At 42.8% G+C, this 16,526-nt stretch overlaps 2 protein-coding genes and 1 long non-coding RNA gene across 3 annotated transcripts in view; 2 read left to right on the top strand and 1 right to left on the bottom strand.

Annotated features, from left to right (window-relative positions):
- The first annotated feature begins 64 nt into the window (after nucleotides 1–64).
- Nucleotides 65–11,828, top strand: LOC310903142 (torsin-1A-interacting protein 1-like). Its single transcript, XM_083845853.1, has 6 exons — nucleotides 65–425; nucleotides 550–618; nucleotides 4,118–4,237; nucleotides 5,534–5,590; nucleotides 8,077–8,148; nucleotides 9,253–11,828. The coding sequence occupies exons 1-6, from the start codon at nucleotides 80–82 to the stop codon at nucleotides 10,050–10,052; spliced, it is 1,464 nt and encodes a 487-aa protein (XP_083701979.1). The 5' UTR covers nucleotides 65–79; the 3' UTR covers nucleotides 10,053–11,828.
- Nucleotides 11,145–16,460, bottom strand: LOC310903157. The gene is made up of 2 exons (XR_014587312.1): nucleotides 15,287–16,460; nucleotides 11,145–14,646 (listed from the first exon to the last, which is right to left on the bottom strand). It is a non-coding gene; the product is annotated as an uncharacterized lncRNA (long non-coding RNA).
- CEP350 (centrosomal protein 350) overlaps nucleotides 14,518–16,526 on the top strand; it is a 74,665-nt gene continuing 72,656 nt past the window's right edge. Inside the window, exon 1 of the mRNA XM_083845800.1 lies at nucleotides 14,518–14,656. The gene's annotated coding sequence lies outside the window, so the exon portion shown is untranslated. The remainder of the gene's footprint in view (nucleotides 14,657–16,526) is intronic.

The following is a 16,526-nucleotide window of genomic DNA, read 5'->3' as shown; positions in this document are numbered from 1 at the left end:
CTGCGCGGCGACTGCCTCAGGGGGTCCGCGCACAACATGGCGGCGGCGGCGGCGCCCCCTCAGCGGGACCGCGCGCAACATGGCGGCGGCGGCGCTGCCCACGAGCCGCCCCTCGGCCCGCAGGAAGCGGCGGGGCCGGCCCGGCCCGCGGCGGGAAGTGAGGTTGGCGGGGCCGCCCCCCGCCGCGCCGAGGCGGCAGCTTCGGTCCCGGGCGGCTCCGAGAGGGGCGGCGGCCGGGCAGGGCAGGGCTAAGGGGGCGGCGGTCGTCGCCTGGAGCGCCAGCGGCATGGTGGGGGACGGCGACGAGCGGGCTCCGCCGGACGCCCCCGAGCTGAAGCGGCGGCGGAAGAGCCCCCGCTTGGCGGAGGCGGCGGAGAGGGAGAGGGAGGCCGAGCCCGAGCCCGGCTCCGGTGGGGCGCCGGAGGGTGAGCGGCGCGGCGGGGCGTGTGTGGGGGGTGTGTGAGGATTTCGGCAGGGGAAGCAAGGAGCTGCCCCCCCCCCCCCTCGGGGGGCCCCGCAGAGGCTCCCCTCACGCGTGTGTCGTTGCAGGGGGCGAGCTCGGCATTGTGAGCCCGGACCGCCTGACCCGGCCGCCGATCCGAGCCTGCAGGGCGGCAGGTGAGTGCGGGGCTGTGCCCGCCCCGCGGCGCTGCGGGCCGGGCTTCTTGCTGCTTCCCCGGGGCTCACAGAGGCGCTGACGGGGTGCCGGCGTCGCCTAAAACCGTCCCGTGCCGCCGGGCGGTCGCCCCGTCAGAGGGCTGCAAGCAGACGGCTCTGCTTCCTTCCCTTTTTGTCTCCTGAGCTGGGCTGGGTGCTTTGGCGAAGGGTTCGGCGGCGCTCAGGAGGGTGAGCTGGGTGAGCTTCAGCTGGGGGGCACGGAGAAGTCTCGTCCTGAAGGAGGAAGGCAGAGGCTGTGGATGTGCCGTTGGGGAAGCAGGAATATCGACATTAAGCTGCTTTAAGAGTGAAGGTGCAACTAGTTAGCAGGTAAAGCGCAACGTGAAAAAGTGCAGCTGGTTAGCAGGTGAAAAAGCTTCACCTCTGAAAAAGCTGTGGGAAGCCATTCCTTTAGGAAGTATGGCTGAGTGGATTTATTTCATTTTTTTTTTTCCTGCGGGCATCTCTAAGGATGAGGATGGGGGAGAGATGTCATCCCCCCACCTCCTCAGGCTTTCAGCATCAGTGGCATTTGCTTATGGAATCACAGCATGGTTAGGGTTGGAAGGGACCTTGAAGCCCACCCAGTTCCAGCCCCCTGCCATGGGCAGGGACCCCCCCACCAGCCCAGGCTGCCCCCAGCCCCATCCAGCCTGGCCCTGGGTGCTGCCAGGGATGGGGCGGCCACAGCTCCTCTGGGCAGCCTGTTCAATGCCTCACTACTCTCACAGTAAATAATTTCTTCCTTATATCTAATTTAAACCTACCTTCTTTCAGTTTAAAGCTGTTAACCCTTGTCCTATCACTACACTGATAAAGAGAGTTATATACACAAGTGTTGTAAAAGTGTGAGACTATAATGCTTGATATAGAAGTGAAGGAGTAATTACCCCCCTCACAGTCCTGCTCTCTGTAACTACTGTAACGTATTTTTCTGCAGAGCTCAGGGAAGACCAGGGGGAATGCAGGGCCTGTGAGGCAGCAGGACAAGCAGGGTGGATCTTTACAAGGGCTTTTATAAGGGCTTTGTTTCTTTGTAATTGTCATGCTTCCTGGGGAGCAGCATGGAAATGAAACCATGAGCTAGGGAACTGGCTTCTGACTTCTGCTTAGAGGTTTTAAATATAAATTAGGAAACCTGCTTCTAAAGTTAAAGAACGTTAAGAGTGTAAAAACCCTGCATCAGATCAGGCATCTTCTTGTTCAGCTAGCTAACGGCGCACGCTAGCGACCTATGCTGAATTTGTCTTAAAATATGCAAGTAGAATTTATGACTGTACAAGCAAAGGGCACGTGATAGATGTTTTTGGGACCTGATTTTTTGCTGCCTGTAGTTGCTGTGGAATGTTGAAGGCTCATCTCTTGTGTTGAAGAAGATTGAACCCACGGGGGCAAATGTGTACCAGACTTAAAAGACCAAGTTGCAATAGTAAAGTAGTGGCTTTGTATTTTGGTTTATAAGCCTGTAGTTTATGAACTTACAGATTTCTAATCCCTTTGATTAAGCTGGTTTATGGAATGGGGATTGCAAGAAGATCTCTTGGCAGGTGACTGCAGAAGGTGGCTGGCTATCTAGCAGGCTTAAGGCGCAGGTAAATCCTCACTAACTGCTCAGGAGGCAAAAATTGTCCTTAGGGCAGGAGGCTCGAAGCCTTGTGAGGGTACAACAGGTGTGTTCTGGACTGGAAGTTTGTATGTATATACTCACGAAAGTTAAACCATGCAGGGGAGACTTACTTTCCTCTGCAGGAGTTACTGTGTATGCTGTCTGCTTGCACCAATACTCTTCCTCTCTGTTGGACGCAGAAGATGCTGGTCTGCAAGCTGTTACCATGTGAGCAGTGAAGTATGTTTATCTCTTTCACGTTTGCAACAACTTTTAAGAGTGCTTTGAGAGTATGGAATGGTGCAAAAAAGAGGAGAGGAATGGATTGCATGCGCAGCCCTCTTTAAATTCATAGATCATTCTGGTCTTGTGATTACTAGGCAGTGCTAATGGTGAGAGTTTCTTGCAAAATCTTAGTGTGTAGTGAAATACTACAGCTACGTTGTTTGGCATTCTTGGAGATCAAGCGAATGGGAGAGAATCTTCATTCTAGCCTGGTGGAAAATAAATCATTTAACTGTTTCTTAGGACAAATTTGAAAATACAGTGTCCCACTCACTATTTGCAAGTACTTTACTGTTTTACCTGTGACTTGATATCTTCATTTAAAATTTATGTTTTTCTTTCACCTTTTTTCTTCTTTTTTGCCTCCTTTGTACTCTTTTTATACACTGGCACGCTAGAGTCACCAAAATGTATGAGAAAAAAGGTTTTGCTCACTATTTTTGAGGTAAAATTAATAAATGGTAGGTGGCAAGATGTGTGTTGTCCTCACACATATGGTAAGAGCTATAGAAGCACATTTTAAAAAAAAAACACACACAAAAAACCACAACACATGAAACCATGGGAGAACCCAGTACTGTTTCAGTTTGTTTGTTTATTTTTAACAAGGCCCAGTGTGGATGTTGCAGAGGAAGTTTAACCACTTGTATTCTTCTGTTTGCTGTTTCTTCTTGCTTATTCCCTCAGCTTGATCACTGTATCATGATCTCTATTCCACAGGTGGACTACAGATTTCATCCCATACCTGAAGGGATTTTTTTCCTTAAATCTGATTGTGCTTTGTCTTTTCAAACCTCTTTTGCTGGCGTTCTGCTTCTGACTGGCTTCCCAGCCCTGACCTTTGCTCTGTTACTTCTATCACCTTACTGGACTTTATTCTTCCTAGCTAGTAATGTTGACTGAGTTTGATTTCAGCATCTAAATGGCTGTGCGGTTTTGGCTAACAATATAAAGGGGGGTTAGATTCTTCCCAGCTATCTGGGGATTAAATTAGGAGCATAGGTGCCTCAGATTTCCTTTATGGTTGATGGGAGAAAAAGCGACCCACCTAAAGGACAGAATGGACTATTTAAAAAGGGGAATTATGTTCTAAAGTTGCTTCTCTCTCTTTTTACCTCTTCATAACACTATGGGAAACATAGGACAACTATTGTTTGTTTGGAAACTGTGTGCCCAGTGCAAAAAATCTACTTCCAGGCTTGTGTATTTACTAGTTTACACTGAATTCCTTTAGTAGGGCATTTCCTAGCTCTTAGCATTTGGTGTCTTGATGTCTGTTTTTTTTAAAGTGTTTTTAAGCCAAAGACTCCTTAAAAAAAAAGAAAAAAGGAATAGAAAAAATGTGTGGTGGTGCAGAATGCTATGTTTGTAGAACTCAAACTTGCCATAAACTTTTCAATTCCTAGTTACTTTTCAAGAAAGTAACTCTTATGAGATCATAACTAGAAATATCACAGATTAAGATAGTGTATGTTCTGAAACTGTGTCTTGGTTCATCAGTTTCGTGATGTTACGAGCACAAATGATGCTGCAATCATACCAATCCTTTTGATTTTTTCTCCCTGGTAGGCAGTTCTTCAAATTTCTTACTTCCAGAGAACCCAGCAAAAGAAAAAGCAAAGGATTACGATGGCATTGAACCCAAGAAACCAGCAGGGCATCAACCAAGTGTTCATGCACCGTTAAAAGGTAACAACACTAGTTTTGTCAGTGTCTTTCCCATGATGTAATAAATGATTGCTTAATTGTACTAAAGTGACATCCCTTCCGTTTTCTTACAAAAGGGAGAGTTGTTGAGTTGAAACATGAACAGATGAAGGAGTCGAAAATATTTTTCTTTTCAGGGTCTGCTCCTGCCTGTGAGCCAAAACTGATTGTAGTGTGACAGCCATCTGCTGGGGTGTAAAACCCCAATATGCAAGAAAGTGTTGTTTTAAACTTTGATAAATACATAACCTTCTGTCTCCTGAAAAGCAAATCAAGATGAGTGATGTGATACCTGCTTCCAAAACTGTTATGTTTACAAGAGCAGAGCTTTTAACTGCCTCCTGCAAAGCAAAACAAAAACATCCCTTTTCTAAAAAGATGAGTTAGTTTCAACTTTAGCAGGGGGAAGCTAACTGTACCAAGAGTTTTCAGGGTTCATTGCTCAGGGATTGTTGATGTATATTACAGAAGCAATAGGAAAATACAATGAGGAAGAAAATACAAGCTACTTTATACCAGCAGAGGGTAGTTATGTTGCTGAAAGTGATTTGAATACATCTAAATAGATAAGCCACGTAAGGGAGGTTTTTAGGAGAGCTGCTAACTGTGAGGAGGGTGAGGGAGTTGTTTGCATTCAGTCAGTCAGTAACAGTCCTAATCACACAGTTAAATTCATTGCTTATGCAAGAGCACTGAAAGTAATTAGGAGTGCAGACTGACAAAATACAGACTCAAACTAAGTAGCTCAGATGTGCTCAAGAACAGATCTCTGTCAGCCTGCTGTTTCCCAGGAGCACATGTAGGCATTTTGCTCAGGCAGCTAGAAAAATGCCCCCGTTTGCTGAGCTCCTCCAGGTCTGATAGCATTGTTGTTAAAGTGGCAACTTTACACTGTTCTTGTTTTTCCCTTCTGCTGAACCAGAGTTTCAGTTTCAAAAGTGTCAGACCTGGTACTTTCCAGTAGCGATCACAGAATCATGTGTTTTCATCATCATTGCATTTTAAAGAAAAAGTGGGAAGGATACTCTTGTGGCACGTTGGGAAGAGCAGGGCGAAGGGCCACATTAAGCCCCTTCTATTAGATATGGAAGCTTTCTCCCTCTACGAAGGAGTCCAAGAGGCTGTCATATGGAGCAGGTTTGGTGTGTCAGTACCGTACATGCTCCTTCCCTGATAACTTGAATATTGCATAGCAAGAGCTAGAAGCGTTTGGGTTGTCTGCTTTATTCTGAACTCTGATGTGATGACCAAGTTGTTTAATTTTTGCTTTGGTTTCAGAAAGCAAGGCTGACTTCTTTGAGAAAAATCAAGAGCACCAGTCAACTAAGCTACAGAGTAAGTAGAAAAATAGATACCTAGTGCTTCCCTGTTGGTAAGTGACAAGTACAGAATTCTTCTTTCCTCTGCTTACATTTTTCCTGTGCCCTGTAACTCTCTGTCCAGGAGGGAGACACAAATGGCAGCTGGAGCAGCTGATTTGTTCCACAGCCAGGCCCTTCTGTGAGGTTATTCAACTTGCTGACCCAACAGAAAATGACCCTTTTGTTTTTTTGGCTGGGTTAGGAAGTTGAGTTGGTTCATGGGGCAGTCATAAGTGGAGAGCACATAGCAGTGGTATTGTGGGCGTGAGGGAGGGAACACAACCTTCACCTTTTGGTAGCAGTGTACCCATGTCACCTTCCTCTCTAGACTTTCCCTGGGTAATGGCGGCCTGCTGTGATTTAAATCATCTGTCTGATACTCCTAGACAAGAGCAGCCTTTTTTCTATACTGGCAAATGCCAATTTGTTCATCCAGTGACCAATTCCCCTCATTTCAGATTTTTATGCTGGTGGGGGGCTCTTTTGTGTTTGTTAGCTTGTTTGTTTGTTTCCCTTTTCCTCTTGGAAGAGTACTTGAAATAAGGAAAAAAATGTTCTGAATTCGAAGTAGTTGTCAGTTCTTGCCATCTCAGCATTTGTTTCTATCCCGAACAGTAAAGATAAAAAACGAAGTCCTGTAAATCAGAATTCATTTTGGAGAACTTAGTGGTAGCTGACAATTGTGTTTTGTTTTTTTTTTTAACCACACTGCCTTCCATAAGAGAAGCTCATCTTGTGGTAGCTGCACATTTGTGAAACACCTTTGAAAATATGACTTGATGCAGGCTGTTCTTGCTAGTCTGATACTTTTTATTCCTGTGCTAGAGGCAATACATGCTGCATGAGAGATCCTGGGTGCTTGTTGACCAAATCAATGCTTGCTGGGTGAAGAACTCTTGAAAATCAATTGACTCTCTGAAAAGTCCAATGTGCCTAAAGAAGTTAGACCTTCTGAGTTAGGCAAAACAAATAATTTGCTTGGCTTTCATTGCAAATTGCCTTGTAAATAAGGCAAGATTCATAGGTAGGATAGAATCTGTTATTAGATTGTTCATTGAAATATGTTTTCCTTAAGGATATGAATCACAGCTGTCTCCTAAATATGAAAACTAGTCTCTGCAAACAGGGTACACTGTAAAATACAGAATTGGGATGATTCTGATCTGTTAACTACTAGAAGCCTTGTGACAGCTTAGCCAGCTACAAGCTTCATGTCTGTGCCCTACTGCGGGTGGAGGGGAATTGCAGAACAGAGCAGCTCATTAAGCCGGTTAAGCTTTGGCTTAAACCAGAACTGCTTTTAGCACCTACTGTGATTACATTCATACAGAAGTAAGGTTGTTGTGTTTATTTTACTTTTCTTGAAATAACTACTACGGGGCGTGTTTGTTCACTTTATTCTTAGTAGTGTCATTGACAGTATCCTGATTTGGCTATATATTACTTTTGAACCAGTGGCTGTAGTTCTCAAGGAGCCAGAAATTCTCATGTCTTTTTAATTAACTGACTAAATGCAGAAAACATGCTGACCAGTAATTGCTCTGTATATATTCATACAGGTCTCCTGGGAAAGTAGTCCGTAACGCTCTTTGATGGATTGTGTCTGTACTGCTTTGCTGTCTGAATCCATTTAAATAAACAGACCAAAAGTATATTTTAAGTTGAAAGCTTGCATTTTTCTTTAAAAGCACAATTCATCCCAGTCAACTGACCGACAGTGAAGCAGGTCTCTCAACCAAGCTAGCTGGGAGGGGATGTGAGACTGTGCTTTTAAAATACTGCTGTTCTTTTCCTACTTAAATCTTGCATTATCTTGTTTTCCTAAAACATATATTAATTGTTTCAATTTTCTGTCCCTCAAATTCTTGAGCAAAATGGGGGAACTTAAATGGGGCATGGTATCCTTGTGCAGAACATAACAGGTTGTTAAATCTCCCATTTTGTCATCTTGTACTTGAAATGTCTGAATTTCTATTTGTAAAACTTTTCAAAAGTTTTTTAAAAAAATCACTGGGGATGATTTGTGATAGGTTGGTTACGCTTTTTATGCAAGATTGTCAAGATGGCCTAAGACCTGACATTTGGCAAGGAGTGTAGTTGGGAATCCAAGAGTCGAAGGGGGGCTTCCCAGGCTCGTAATAGCAGTGAATGTTTCATCTTCCTTGTTCAAGACTTGCCTTGCCTACGTACAGGATGGTGATGAGGCAGAAGGAAATAGAAAGCCCCGTACCTGATACAGTTGTACTCAGGATGAGGTCACAGCTTTGCCTTTGCTCCTGTTGGTAACCTTCTTGTAAGCTTCGGAGAATTTTGTATGTAAAAGCATAACAAAGAACAGCTTTCCATCGAAGGTGATGCAGTTCTGTGACTTCAACTCCCTGCCAAATTCCCCACTGGAAGATTGTTTATAATTGTTGTCTTATGTATTTTTCTCATGTTGCTTTCTTAATCCTTTAACAGGCAGAAGTAAATTTCGAGATCAACCCAGTATAGTGAAGCAGGCACAGCAGCAGTCACAGCGTTTGGCCAAAAGTAAGACTTCTGCTTTCATTTTTATTTCATGCTTGTGTTACATAAGCTATTCCCATGCTTGTCCAAGTAGTAGATTTCCTGGTTGCTGGTGTTAAACTGACGGTCCTTGCCAGAACAGATGCTTTGCTCGCTAGCGCGTGTGTTTTCAGTGCTAAGGAAGGAGTCTTGTACAATAGGTAATGCCTCCACCCAAATTTAAGGTCTTTCGTCTGTAATGTCTATGAGATTTGCTGCAAGATTAAAACTGAGGGAGGCCTAGTGATGTTCTTATTTAATAGTTGTGTTGCTGTCCTGATAAAGGTTAGGACATAAAAAGGTGGTGTGAGGCATAGTTCTTTGCTGTTGCCAGGGAAGTTGGTGTGTTTTGTTACTGATTTTATTGGGGACAGGATCAAGCCTTATGCTTGCAGTAGGTCAAACAAGTGTTAGTTTAACTGTTCAAATACAAAACCAAATCCAAATATCTGATATTCTGTATGCTTCCTGTGCACTGTTTGCCGTGTATACTCTTTGTGAAGCTGGCTGATGCAAAGAACACAAATGTTTTCTGATAGTGTCGAGCACCAGTGTTTGAGATGTAAATACTGCTGCAGAGACTATTTTTACTCCTTATCCTTAACAGGACAGGGAGGAGAAACAGCAACACACAAACCATCCTGGTGCTGCCAGATTTTCTATCACGCTCTTTCTACAGAAACTAAATGTAGGAACAAACTTGATCTTTCTGAGAACCATTTTAAATTGTTAGTTTGGATTTGGTTAAATAAAGGGTGGATTTTCCAGAAGAGTTCCTTTTTTCCAGAAGTATGTCCAATTTCTTAGTCAATCTGGAAATGCTTCAGAATGTCTTTTTTTTTTTTTTTTAATGATGGGTCTTCACTAAGTTGCTGAAGTGAAAGGTTTTCTTTTAACCTGGAAAAGTGAAACCTGAAAGGTTTTCTTTTAACCTAGAACATCTTTATTTTCTTCAACTGCTGTACCAGTAGCTTGAGAGTGGGATGAGTTCATTGACCTCTACTGTATGCTTTTTTTTTTTTAAATTGTTGGCTTCTTACTCCTTTTAAAAACATATTTTTTCTTCCTGTTTGCTCCTCCTTTCTATAGAGGGTGGTGGATCAAAGAGTGGATTTCAAAAGGGATGGACTTTACTGGTTCTGGCAATTGTTGTCGCACTGTTTTATGTCGGGTGGATTGGAATGCCAAGCCTTCTAGACACAACTTCGTCAAGTAGAAATACTCAAATTCTGCAAGTGTTTCGGGCCCGGATGGATAAACTCAAAGAAACATACCAAAGTCAGGACCCCAATCTGTGGAGAAGAACCCACGTGTTCCTTGAGAAACACCTCAATGCTTCCCATCTGCACACGGAGCCAGCCATCTTACTGTTCACAGCTGGCCAAGAAGCCGAGAAAGTGCTGAGGTGCCTCAGTAATGAGATCGCTGATGCTTTTGCCTTCTCCCAGAATGCTACCACAATCAAAATTAACGGGGCAGACAAAGCCGAAATGGATAGTGACAGTGTTAAGATGGAGGTAGATGATGAGCTCAGCTCTGGGTTCAGCGAAGGCAAGAAGGTAGCAGTGGTGCATCGTTTTGAGTTACTGCCTGCAGGCTCTACCTTGATCTTTTACAAGTACTGTGACCATGAAAATGCAGCATTTAAGGATGTGGCTCTTCTGCTGACTGTTCTCCTGGATGAGCAGTCACTGGGAAAGAGCCTTACTGTGAAAGAAGTTGAGGAGAAAGTGAGGGATTTCCTCGGGACCAAGTTCACCAGTTCAGATGTTCCTAGTTCTTACAATAGCATGGATACAGATAAGCTGAGTGGACTGTGGAGCCGTATATCTCATCTTGTGTTACCTGTTAGGCCTGAAAAGGGCCTTCCTGTGGAGGGATGCACATAAAAGTTGTTAGCGAGGACTCTGGAAAGGAGGAAGACAAAAAATATGTTGTAATGGCTGAACAGGGAAGAACCTACTGTGGCTGCTGAGCTCAGGCCGCACAAAGTCCTTTCTGTGCAAAGAAGTTTCACCGAGTGGCAGGGTTGATTCTGCTAAAGTAACTGGGACTTCTCTAAATAAACTGCAGAACGTAAACAAGGAACTTGATTGTTCTTGGTAAGTTGTCTTCAGTAACTTACTCAGGTTTGGTGTCCTGGAGTTAGAAGCAAGCATCCACAACTGCAGAAACACTCATCTGCTCTTGAAGCTGTCTTGGTGCGCTGTTGGCTTTGTTGTGAAGATCAGATCCCTTTCTGCTGGTGGATAAAAGCTAATATCACGTGTAACAAGGTAATGGGATGTAAAAACATCAGCTTCATCTGCCAGAATTGCTTACTTTTCTTATAATACATTGGAAATGATAAAGTGATGTGAGTCTAAACACAAGTTTTTTCTTGGTCCATTTAACTACAGCATAGATGTCATCTGTCTCTGGAGACTTCTAGAAATGGTGAGAATTGCTTGAGAGATTTGTGACTTGTAGAGGACCTTTCAGCAAGCATTTCCTCCTAAAATGAGTCTGCCCCAACTAGTCAGGAGAGTGAGAAAAGCTGGGATTCAGACATTAGCTTGAAGTTAGTAGTAGATGTCAGTTACATGATCCCTTCGCACCTCTTTGCCTCACTGCTTCCAAGAATTCTCTGCTGTTTGTCAAAGTCCTGCGAGTCTTAAAATTTGGGGAAAAATGAAAAAGTCAGCCACGCGTGTACTAAAGACCTGTTATATCTTCTTTCCAAACAAAAGTTTAGGAAGACGTAATTATTTCTTCCTTTAATAAGATAACTATTTTTGCATCAAGAGAATTTATTTATTTGTGGTACTCAGTATACTAGAAAATGGATCTTTTTTCATGTGTCTGCATATAACCTGCTGCTTGCTGCATAAGCTTTTAGTGAAGAACAGATTTGCAACGCAAGTTTTTAAAACACATTTTTAGAGTGCCTCCTGCCAAGAATCCCTCGCATCAGACTAAAAACATACATGTGTTTCTATTGTAAATATTTTGTGTAAAAAAAAAAAAAAGTGAATTGCAGCACTTCCATTTCACTGCTGTTAGTATATGCTCTTGAACCACTGGTCTAAGTGCATTCAGTTTTATTGAGTTTGAATGAATGTGTGAAGACTGCTCTCAAATTAATGGGACATTTTCTTGTATCAGCTGAGATTAGTGGTTCTTGGACCCATCCTTTATTCACAAGTCCCTTGAGCTGTCCTGTAAACATCCTCGTTAACTAGGAAAACCTCTTGGAGGTGCTGGAGCTATTGCCTTCTTCGTGCAAGCAAAGGTTTGGGGTGTGGAATTGACCAAAATCACCTTAAACATATAAATAAACATAAAAGAACACAGTTTGAGAGACACATAACTGTGGTCACTTAAAGCAGTGGTGAATTTGTTTTGACCACTTAGGTCCAGCATTGGATAGTGCTTTTTATTTTAATGAGAATAAATATAATCAGTAAAAAAGACATGGAAGTGCTGCTGTTCTAGGTGTTTAAGAATAGCTCAGGAAGGACAAGATGGCATTCGCATTTTGAACATTTCACTGGACAAATGCATTTTTTTAAAAAACAAACAAACTGTGACATTTCTGAGTGTACCCTGATAGCATATCTGCTTGTATATTATGTAAACTATTTTAGTAATCATTAAAAATAAATTTACTTTTTTGTTTTATAAAACATTTTTCAGATTTGCCCACTGAATTTTATGTGCTCAGACTTTCTGGCTTATATGTTTAAGGCTATTCCCTTACCTTTGACCAGAAACATAGACCTAAAATAAGACCTTTTGTGAAATTTAGAAGTTCTGAGACACTTGAGTGGGGTAGACAGTATCTGGGCCATTCTCTAACTGGACATAATTCAGGAAATTGTAATAGCTCTGAATTTTCTCTTGGTGTTCTTGTAGTGTTTCTCAGTTCTCATTTCATCTGGAATTTATGTTAATATACGGTTCGCTTGTTTCATTAGTCTGCTATCAGAGTCAGCAGATGACTAAAGAGATGACTTCATTCTTGTCCCATTCCTAGCCCCATCTTCCTGTACATTCTGTGACAAGTTAGTGTGCTGTGAATGGCTGGAGGGATGGGTCTTAGCTAAAAACTAGCTTAGAAAAAAAGGATGTACTTAGCAGAATTGCCATCCACAAAAAAAAAAAAAAGCTATGACATGAAGGCAGGAGATTCCATGCTCTTATACTAACAAAACATGTAATCCAGTTTACTCTCTTTTATTAACTCCCTCCCAGATAAAGGATATTAAAGAATGATGTTCCCCTATTTCAAGACAAAATAGAAAGGTGTCTGGAAGCTAAAGACTTAATGCTCTACTTGGTGCTGTGACAAACAAGAATTACATTTTTGGTAATTGTAGGGAAAGTGAAATGTATTTCCATGTATCTGGTCTGGACAAAATAAAAGCAAGATGCTATACACAGCCCCTTCTTGAGGAGTGGGAAGGGTCAGAATTAGAAGACAGTTCCTGTTGGTGAAGAAGTAGGTCCTGTTTGTGGCTCTGTCCCTAAAAGTCTCTCATTAAGTATCAGCAAGTACCTAAGTCAGATCTCATTAAGTAACTCCTCCTCAGCCAGAGGTGAAGAGTAATACCTGTCTGTTGCTCACAGGCAGCTGATTACTATCCTCCTTGTATTATTATTTCATTGCCTGCAGCAGACACGGAGCCAGCTGATGTTTTCAAAATGATAAAATGCTTTGGCTTCTTCCAGAGAAATCTCATTTCTGAAGTTGACTCCTTAATTGTCAACAACTCAGCAAATCAAATAGCCTGTGATAGCAAAGGTGTGGTTATAGACAGCAAAGACACCAGGTCTGGCCTTGAGGCTGAAAAGGGGATGATTCTTGTTCTGGGGGCTTAACATCATATAAACTTTGGGTAGAATATGATTCTAGGGGAGCAGAACCAGTCAAGCTCTAATTTGTAGACAAAACAGTACAGAACACTTATTTTCCAGCACTCTGCAATATTGGATTGGAAGATGTAGTGCTCTTCTGGTAATAAGAAATGGCAGCACAGATCATTTGGTTGTGTTGAACAGTGAACTGTACATTACTAGAAATAGATTTTTAACTCTTTAATACAAAATTCTGAAATTACCTGTCTACTGTTTCCTTCATTGCTTTTTCCACCAACTGACTCAGGATCTTGCTTTTCCTGGAGTGAGACACTCAGGAAAGAGAAACTGGGATTTTGTCCCACTAGGGATCTTTTCCCAGGGCAGTCAAACTGTTCCTCGTGTTGTGAGCAGATGGACAGACGCCTGGGAGCTAGCAAGAATCCCCTGCAGGTAGCCAGGCCAAGTAGAGCATAGAACATGGGCCCTCTTCTGCAATTCCTGCTGTTGCCTTTGTGCACCTGGGGGATGGCAATACTTACTTTGCCTTCAGCGGCAAATGATGTAAAAGGGACCTAGAACAATACATCGCCTCATCTGTTGTTACCTTGTCTCGCACACCCTGCTCTGAGTCACGTTGCACTGAGCAGAGGAGTTTTGAATATGCTAAGCAGGTTCATTATAAGGAATAATTCCCCCCCCTTTTTTTTTACACCAACAACAGCATTTACTCATTTTCCACAAATTAAAAATAAAAAAGTCATGCCTTTGATATATTATTGTGAAAAATGTATTTTGAAATGATAATCGATTCAACACAAATTGGGTGTAAAAGGCAAGGTGAGTTCCACGTTACGGTAGACATACAAGTACTTGCTGTACAGAATGAAGCTATATGCACTGTCTGTGGTGCAATCACCATTATGCATTTAGAAAAAAATGTGGGTTTGGAGGTGCATAGTGATACATGAACAACTTGCCAGATTCTGTGCTAAGACCCTGGAGCACAGCTGGAAAACTGAGACCAAATCTGAAGTGATCTATAGTGAGTCCTGCTGTTTTATAAGCCCAAATCACACAGAGAACAATTTTTCATGCATTGTTTCTGCTGTAAGACAAAGCTGCAAAATTGTAGGAATATGTAGAAGGGGAAGGGAGGGAGTTCCTGTAGTCCTCACAGCTGTCCTGTGTCCTGTTTTATTGTCAGTGCCTGACAGTTGGATTTATAATGGAGTGCCTGGACAACCTCATTCCACGTTCAACAGGTGGAAGCACCCTTCCCCAAATTCCTCCACGGCTCTTGGGAGCCGCGTCAGTCAAGGAAAGGGGGGGAGGCAGGCTGGGGGGGATCCATTCGTTCTTTCGGTTGCAATAGCCAGCTGCCTCTCTCTAATTTTAGAAGGGGTGTGCAAGAGTAATATGGAGTGGAAAACTTTCCAAACCTCTCTCTTAAAGCTGCAATAGCCAAGTTGGTGTAAGATGAGATTGTGGCTCCTTAGCCTTAACTTACTATCTGTCTCCATCCGCCACTTCCAGTGCTTGGGGAGTGCTTGCTGCATTATCTCCATTGCTTCGCAGCTTAACGAGCAGTTCATCAAACTGGATCGGGACCGGAGTGTTCAGTTCTTCCCTTTCTCTCAGCTGCGGCTGTTTGCAGGTAAAGAGTGTCCTTATTTCTAATCTTAGAGAATTTCCTAAGAGTACTGCATTTGCTGTAAGAATTTCTTTCTCCTTTGTTTTTGTGTCAGGTCTGCCTGTCAGAGCGTTATGCACACCGGTAGGGAGTCTTTAGTAATGCAAGGTTTTATGATTAAGTTCCACTGATACAGAGAATAGAAGCCGTATAGAAGCAAAAACAGAGTAGTCAAACATTGCCTTTTAATTTTGACTGACTGAAAAATGATTTTCATGTTTGAGAAAATCCTAATGTGATTCCTTGTTTGCCTGAAAATGAAAAGGAGCTTGAAACTAGATTAACTGCTTCCAAGCAGAAAAGAGAAGCTATGTTTAAAAGCGTAATTAAAAAGCCAATGCATTACAAAAGTGCTGAATAATTTAAAAAGGCTGCCAAGCCTGCAATATTTAGCACTGAATTTAAGTAAACACTAGGTGATGATGGGGAATGTAATAATTTAATTTGCCCTTGTCTGTGATTAGAGCTCCCATATGCTGTAGTAATACTGCCTTCATTGACTGAAATTATTATTATAACTAACAGTTGTCTTCTGCATTTGGGAGGCAGAGGTTTGTTCTTTGAGAACTCGGGAGGGAACAAGGCACCACTTACCACTTTTTCCTACTGGAGCCGTGCATGTCTTTCAGTGTTCACATTTTTTTTTTCCCTCACCTGGCAAAACAAAAATAATTTTCAAAGGTTTAACCACTGACATCTCAAGCTTGCCTCATTTCAAAGAAGGTATGCTTACTCTGGGAAACATGCTCTGTAATTAGTTTGTGTATGTAAAGGAGCCAAATTAAGGTTAAATGGGTATCCTGTAATTGTGACATGATTAAGTTTTGAGTTGCTTAAGCTTTGTAGCTGTAAAGCTCTCTGTGTTTAGGGTGTTTTCAAATGTTGTTCCCATACTGGAATAATCTATATGCAAAATGTTCACCATTCACAATAGGAGGGGCTATGTAAAAATCATTTAATCCTTTTCAGTTTAAGGGAGGGGGAAAAAAAAAAAAGCTCCAGTAATCTTAGTTATCCTGTAGGGGTTGGGATAGATAACTCTCCGCCCCCGTGCTCCCCCAAGAAATTTGGCATCTGTAATCAAACAACCATACTAATGTTTGAAAACCAGAGTCTGGTGGAGTTGTAGACAAGCCCTGAAGGAGACATTCCCAAAATAACTGTAGGAATAATTTTTTTTTTTCCTATTCTAATGACCTTCCTTCTTCAGTGGAAATTATTTTGTTACAGTTGGATAACATCTTAGACCTATTTTTGAAATGTGGGTGGTTTTAATGCATTTTTTGGGGGAAATATATGCAACAGCAGGTAGCATGCTAACAAACTCTTCCGGGTGTATAATAACTATTAAAAGTGAAATCACGTCTGTGGCACTTAGTCATCTCTGTGAAGTTTTGCAAACATTTTGTTAATATTTAAATTCAAATTTGGAAACCGGGAGTAATCACAGCTGCTTTCACTTTATAAAAAAAAAAAAAAAAGTTACTGTTTTTATAAAGATGATTTGGCTGTGAATACAAACGGCTGAGAGATGGTGTTCTAGTTTCGACTGGAGTTATTTGGCGAACACGCCAGCACACAAGCTAACAAGCACTGCGAAGCGCTCTCCTTGCACCAAAACCCGGACACCCGGCCCTGCCGCTGCTCTCGTTGCCGCAACGCTCGTACGTGGGCCGAGGCAGCGAGACCGGGGAAAAGGAGGCGAGGAGCCGCGAGGAGGACGCGGGACGAGGGCGACCCTGAGGCGGGGCGCCCGGGCCCCGGCCGAGGTAGGCCTGGCGGAGCGGGCCGGGCAGGCCCCGCCGCACACAACATGGCGGCGAGGAAGGGAGGG

This window comes from Anser anser (genome assembly GCF_964211835.1).
Source record: "Anser anser genome assembly, chromosome: 8".
Lineage (NCBI taxonomy): Eukaryota > Metazoa > Chordata > Aves > Anseriformes > Anatidae > Anser > Anser anser.
The sequence above is the reverse complement of the archived record's forward strand: the minus strand, read 5'-3'. Positions and strand labels throughout refer to the sequence as shown.

What these genes read in the sequence shown, in the direction of transcription:
- LOC310903142 (XM_083845853.1), top strand. Translation starts at nt 80, where the DNA reads ATGGCGGCGGCGGCGCTGCCCACGAGCCGCCCCTCGGCCCGCAGGAAG. An exon ending in CTCCGGTGGGGCGCCGGAGG is followed by an intron (nt 426 to 549) that starts GTGAGCGGCGCG and finishes GTGTCGTTGCAG; the next exon opens with GGGGCGAGCTCGGCATTGTG. An exon ending in GTCACAGCGTTTGGCCAAAA is followed by an intron (nt 8,149 to 9,252) that starts GTAAGACTTCTG and finishes TCCTTTCTATAG; the next exon opens with AGGGTGGTGGATCAAAGAGT.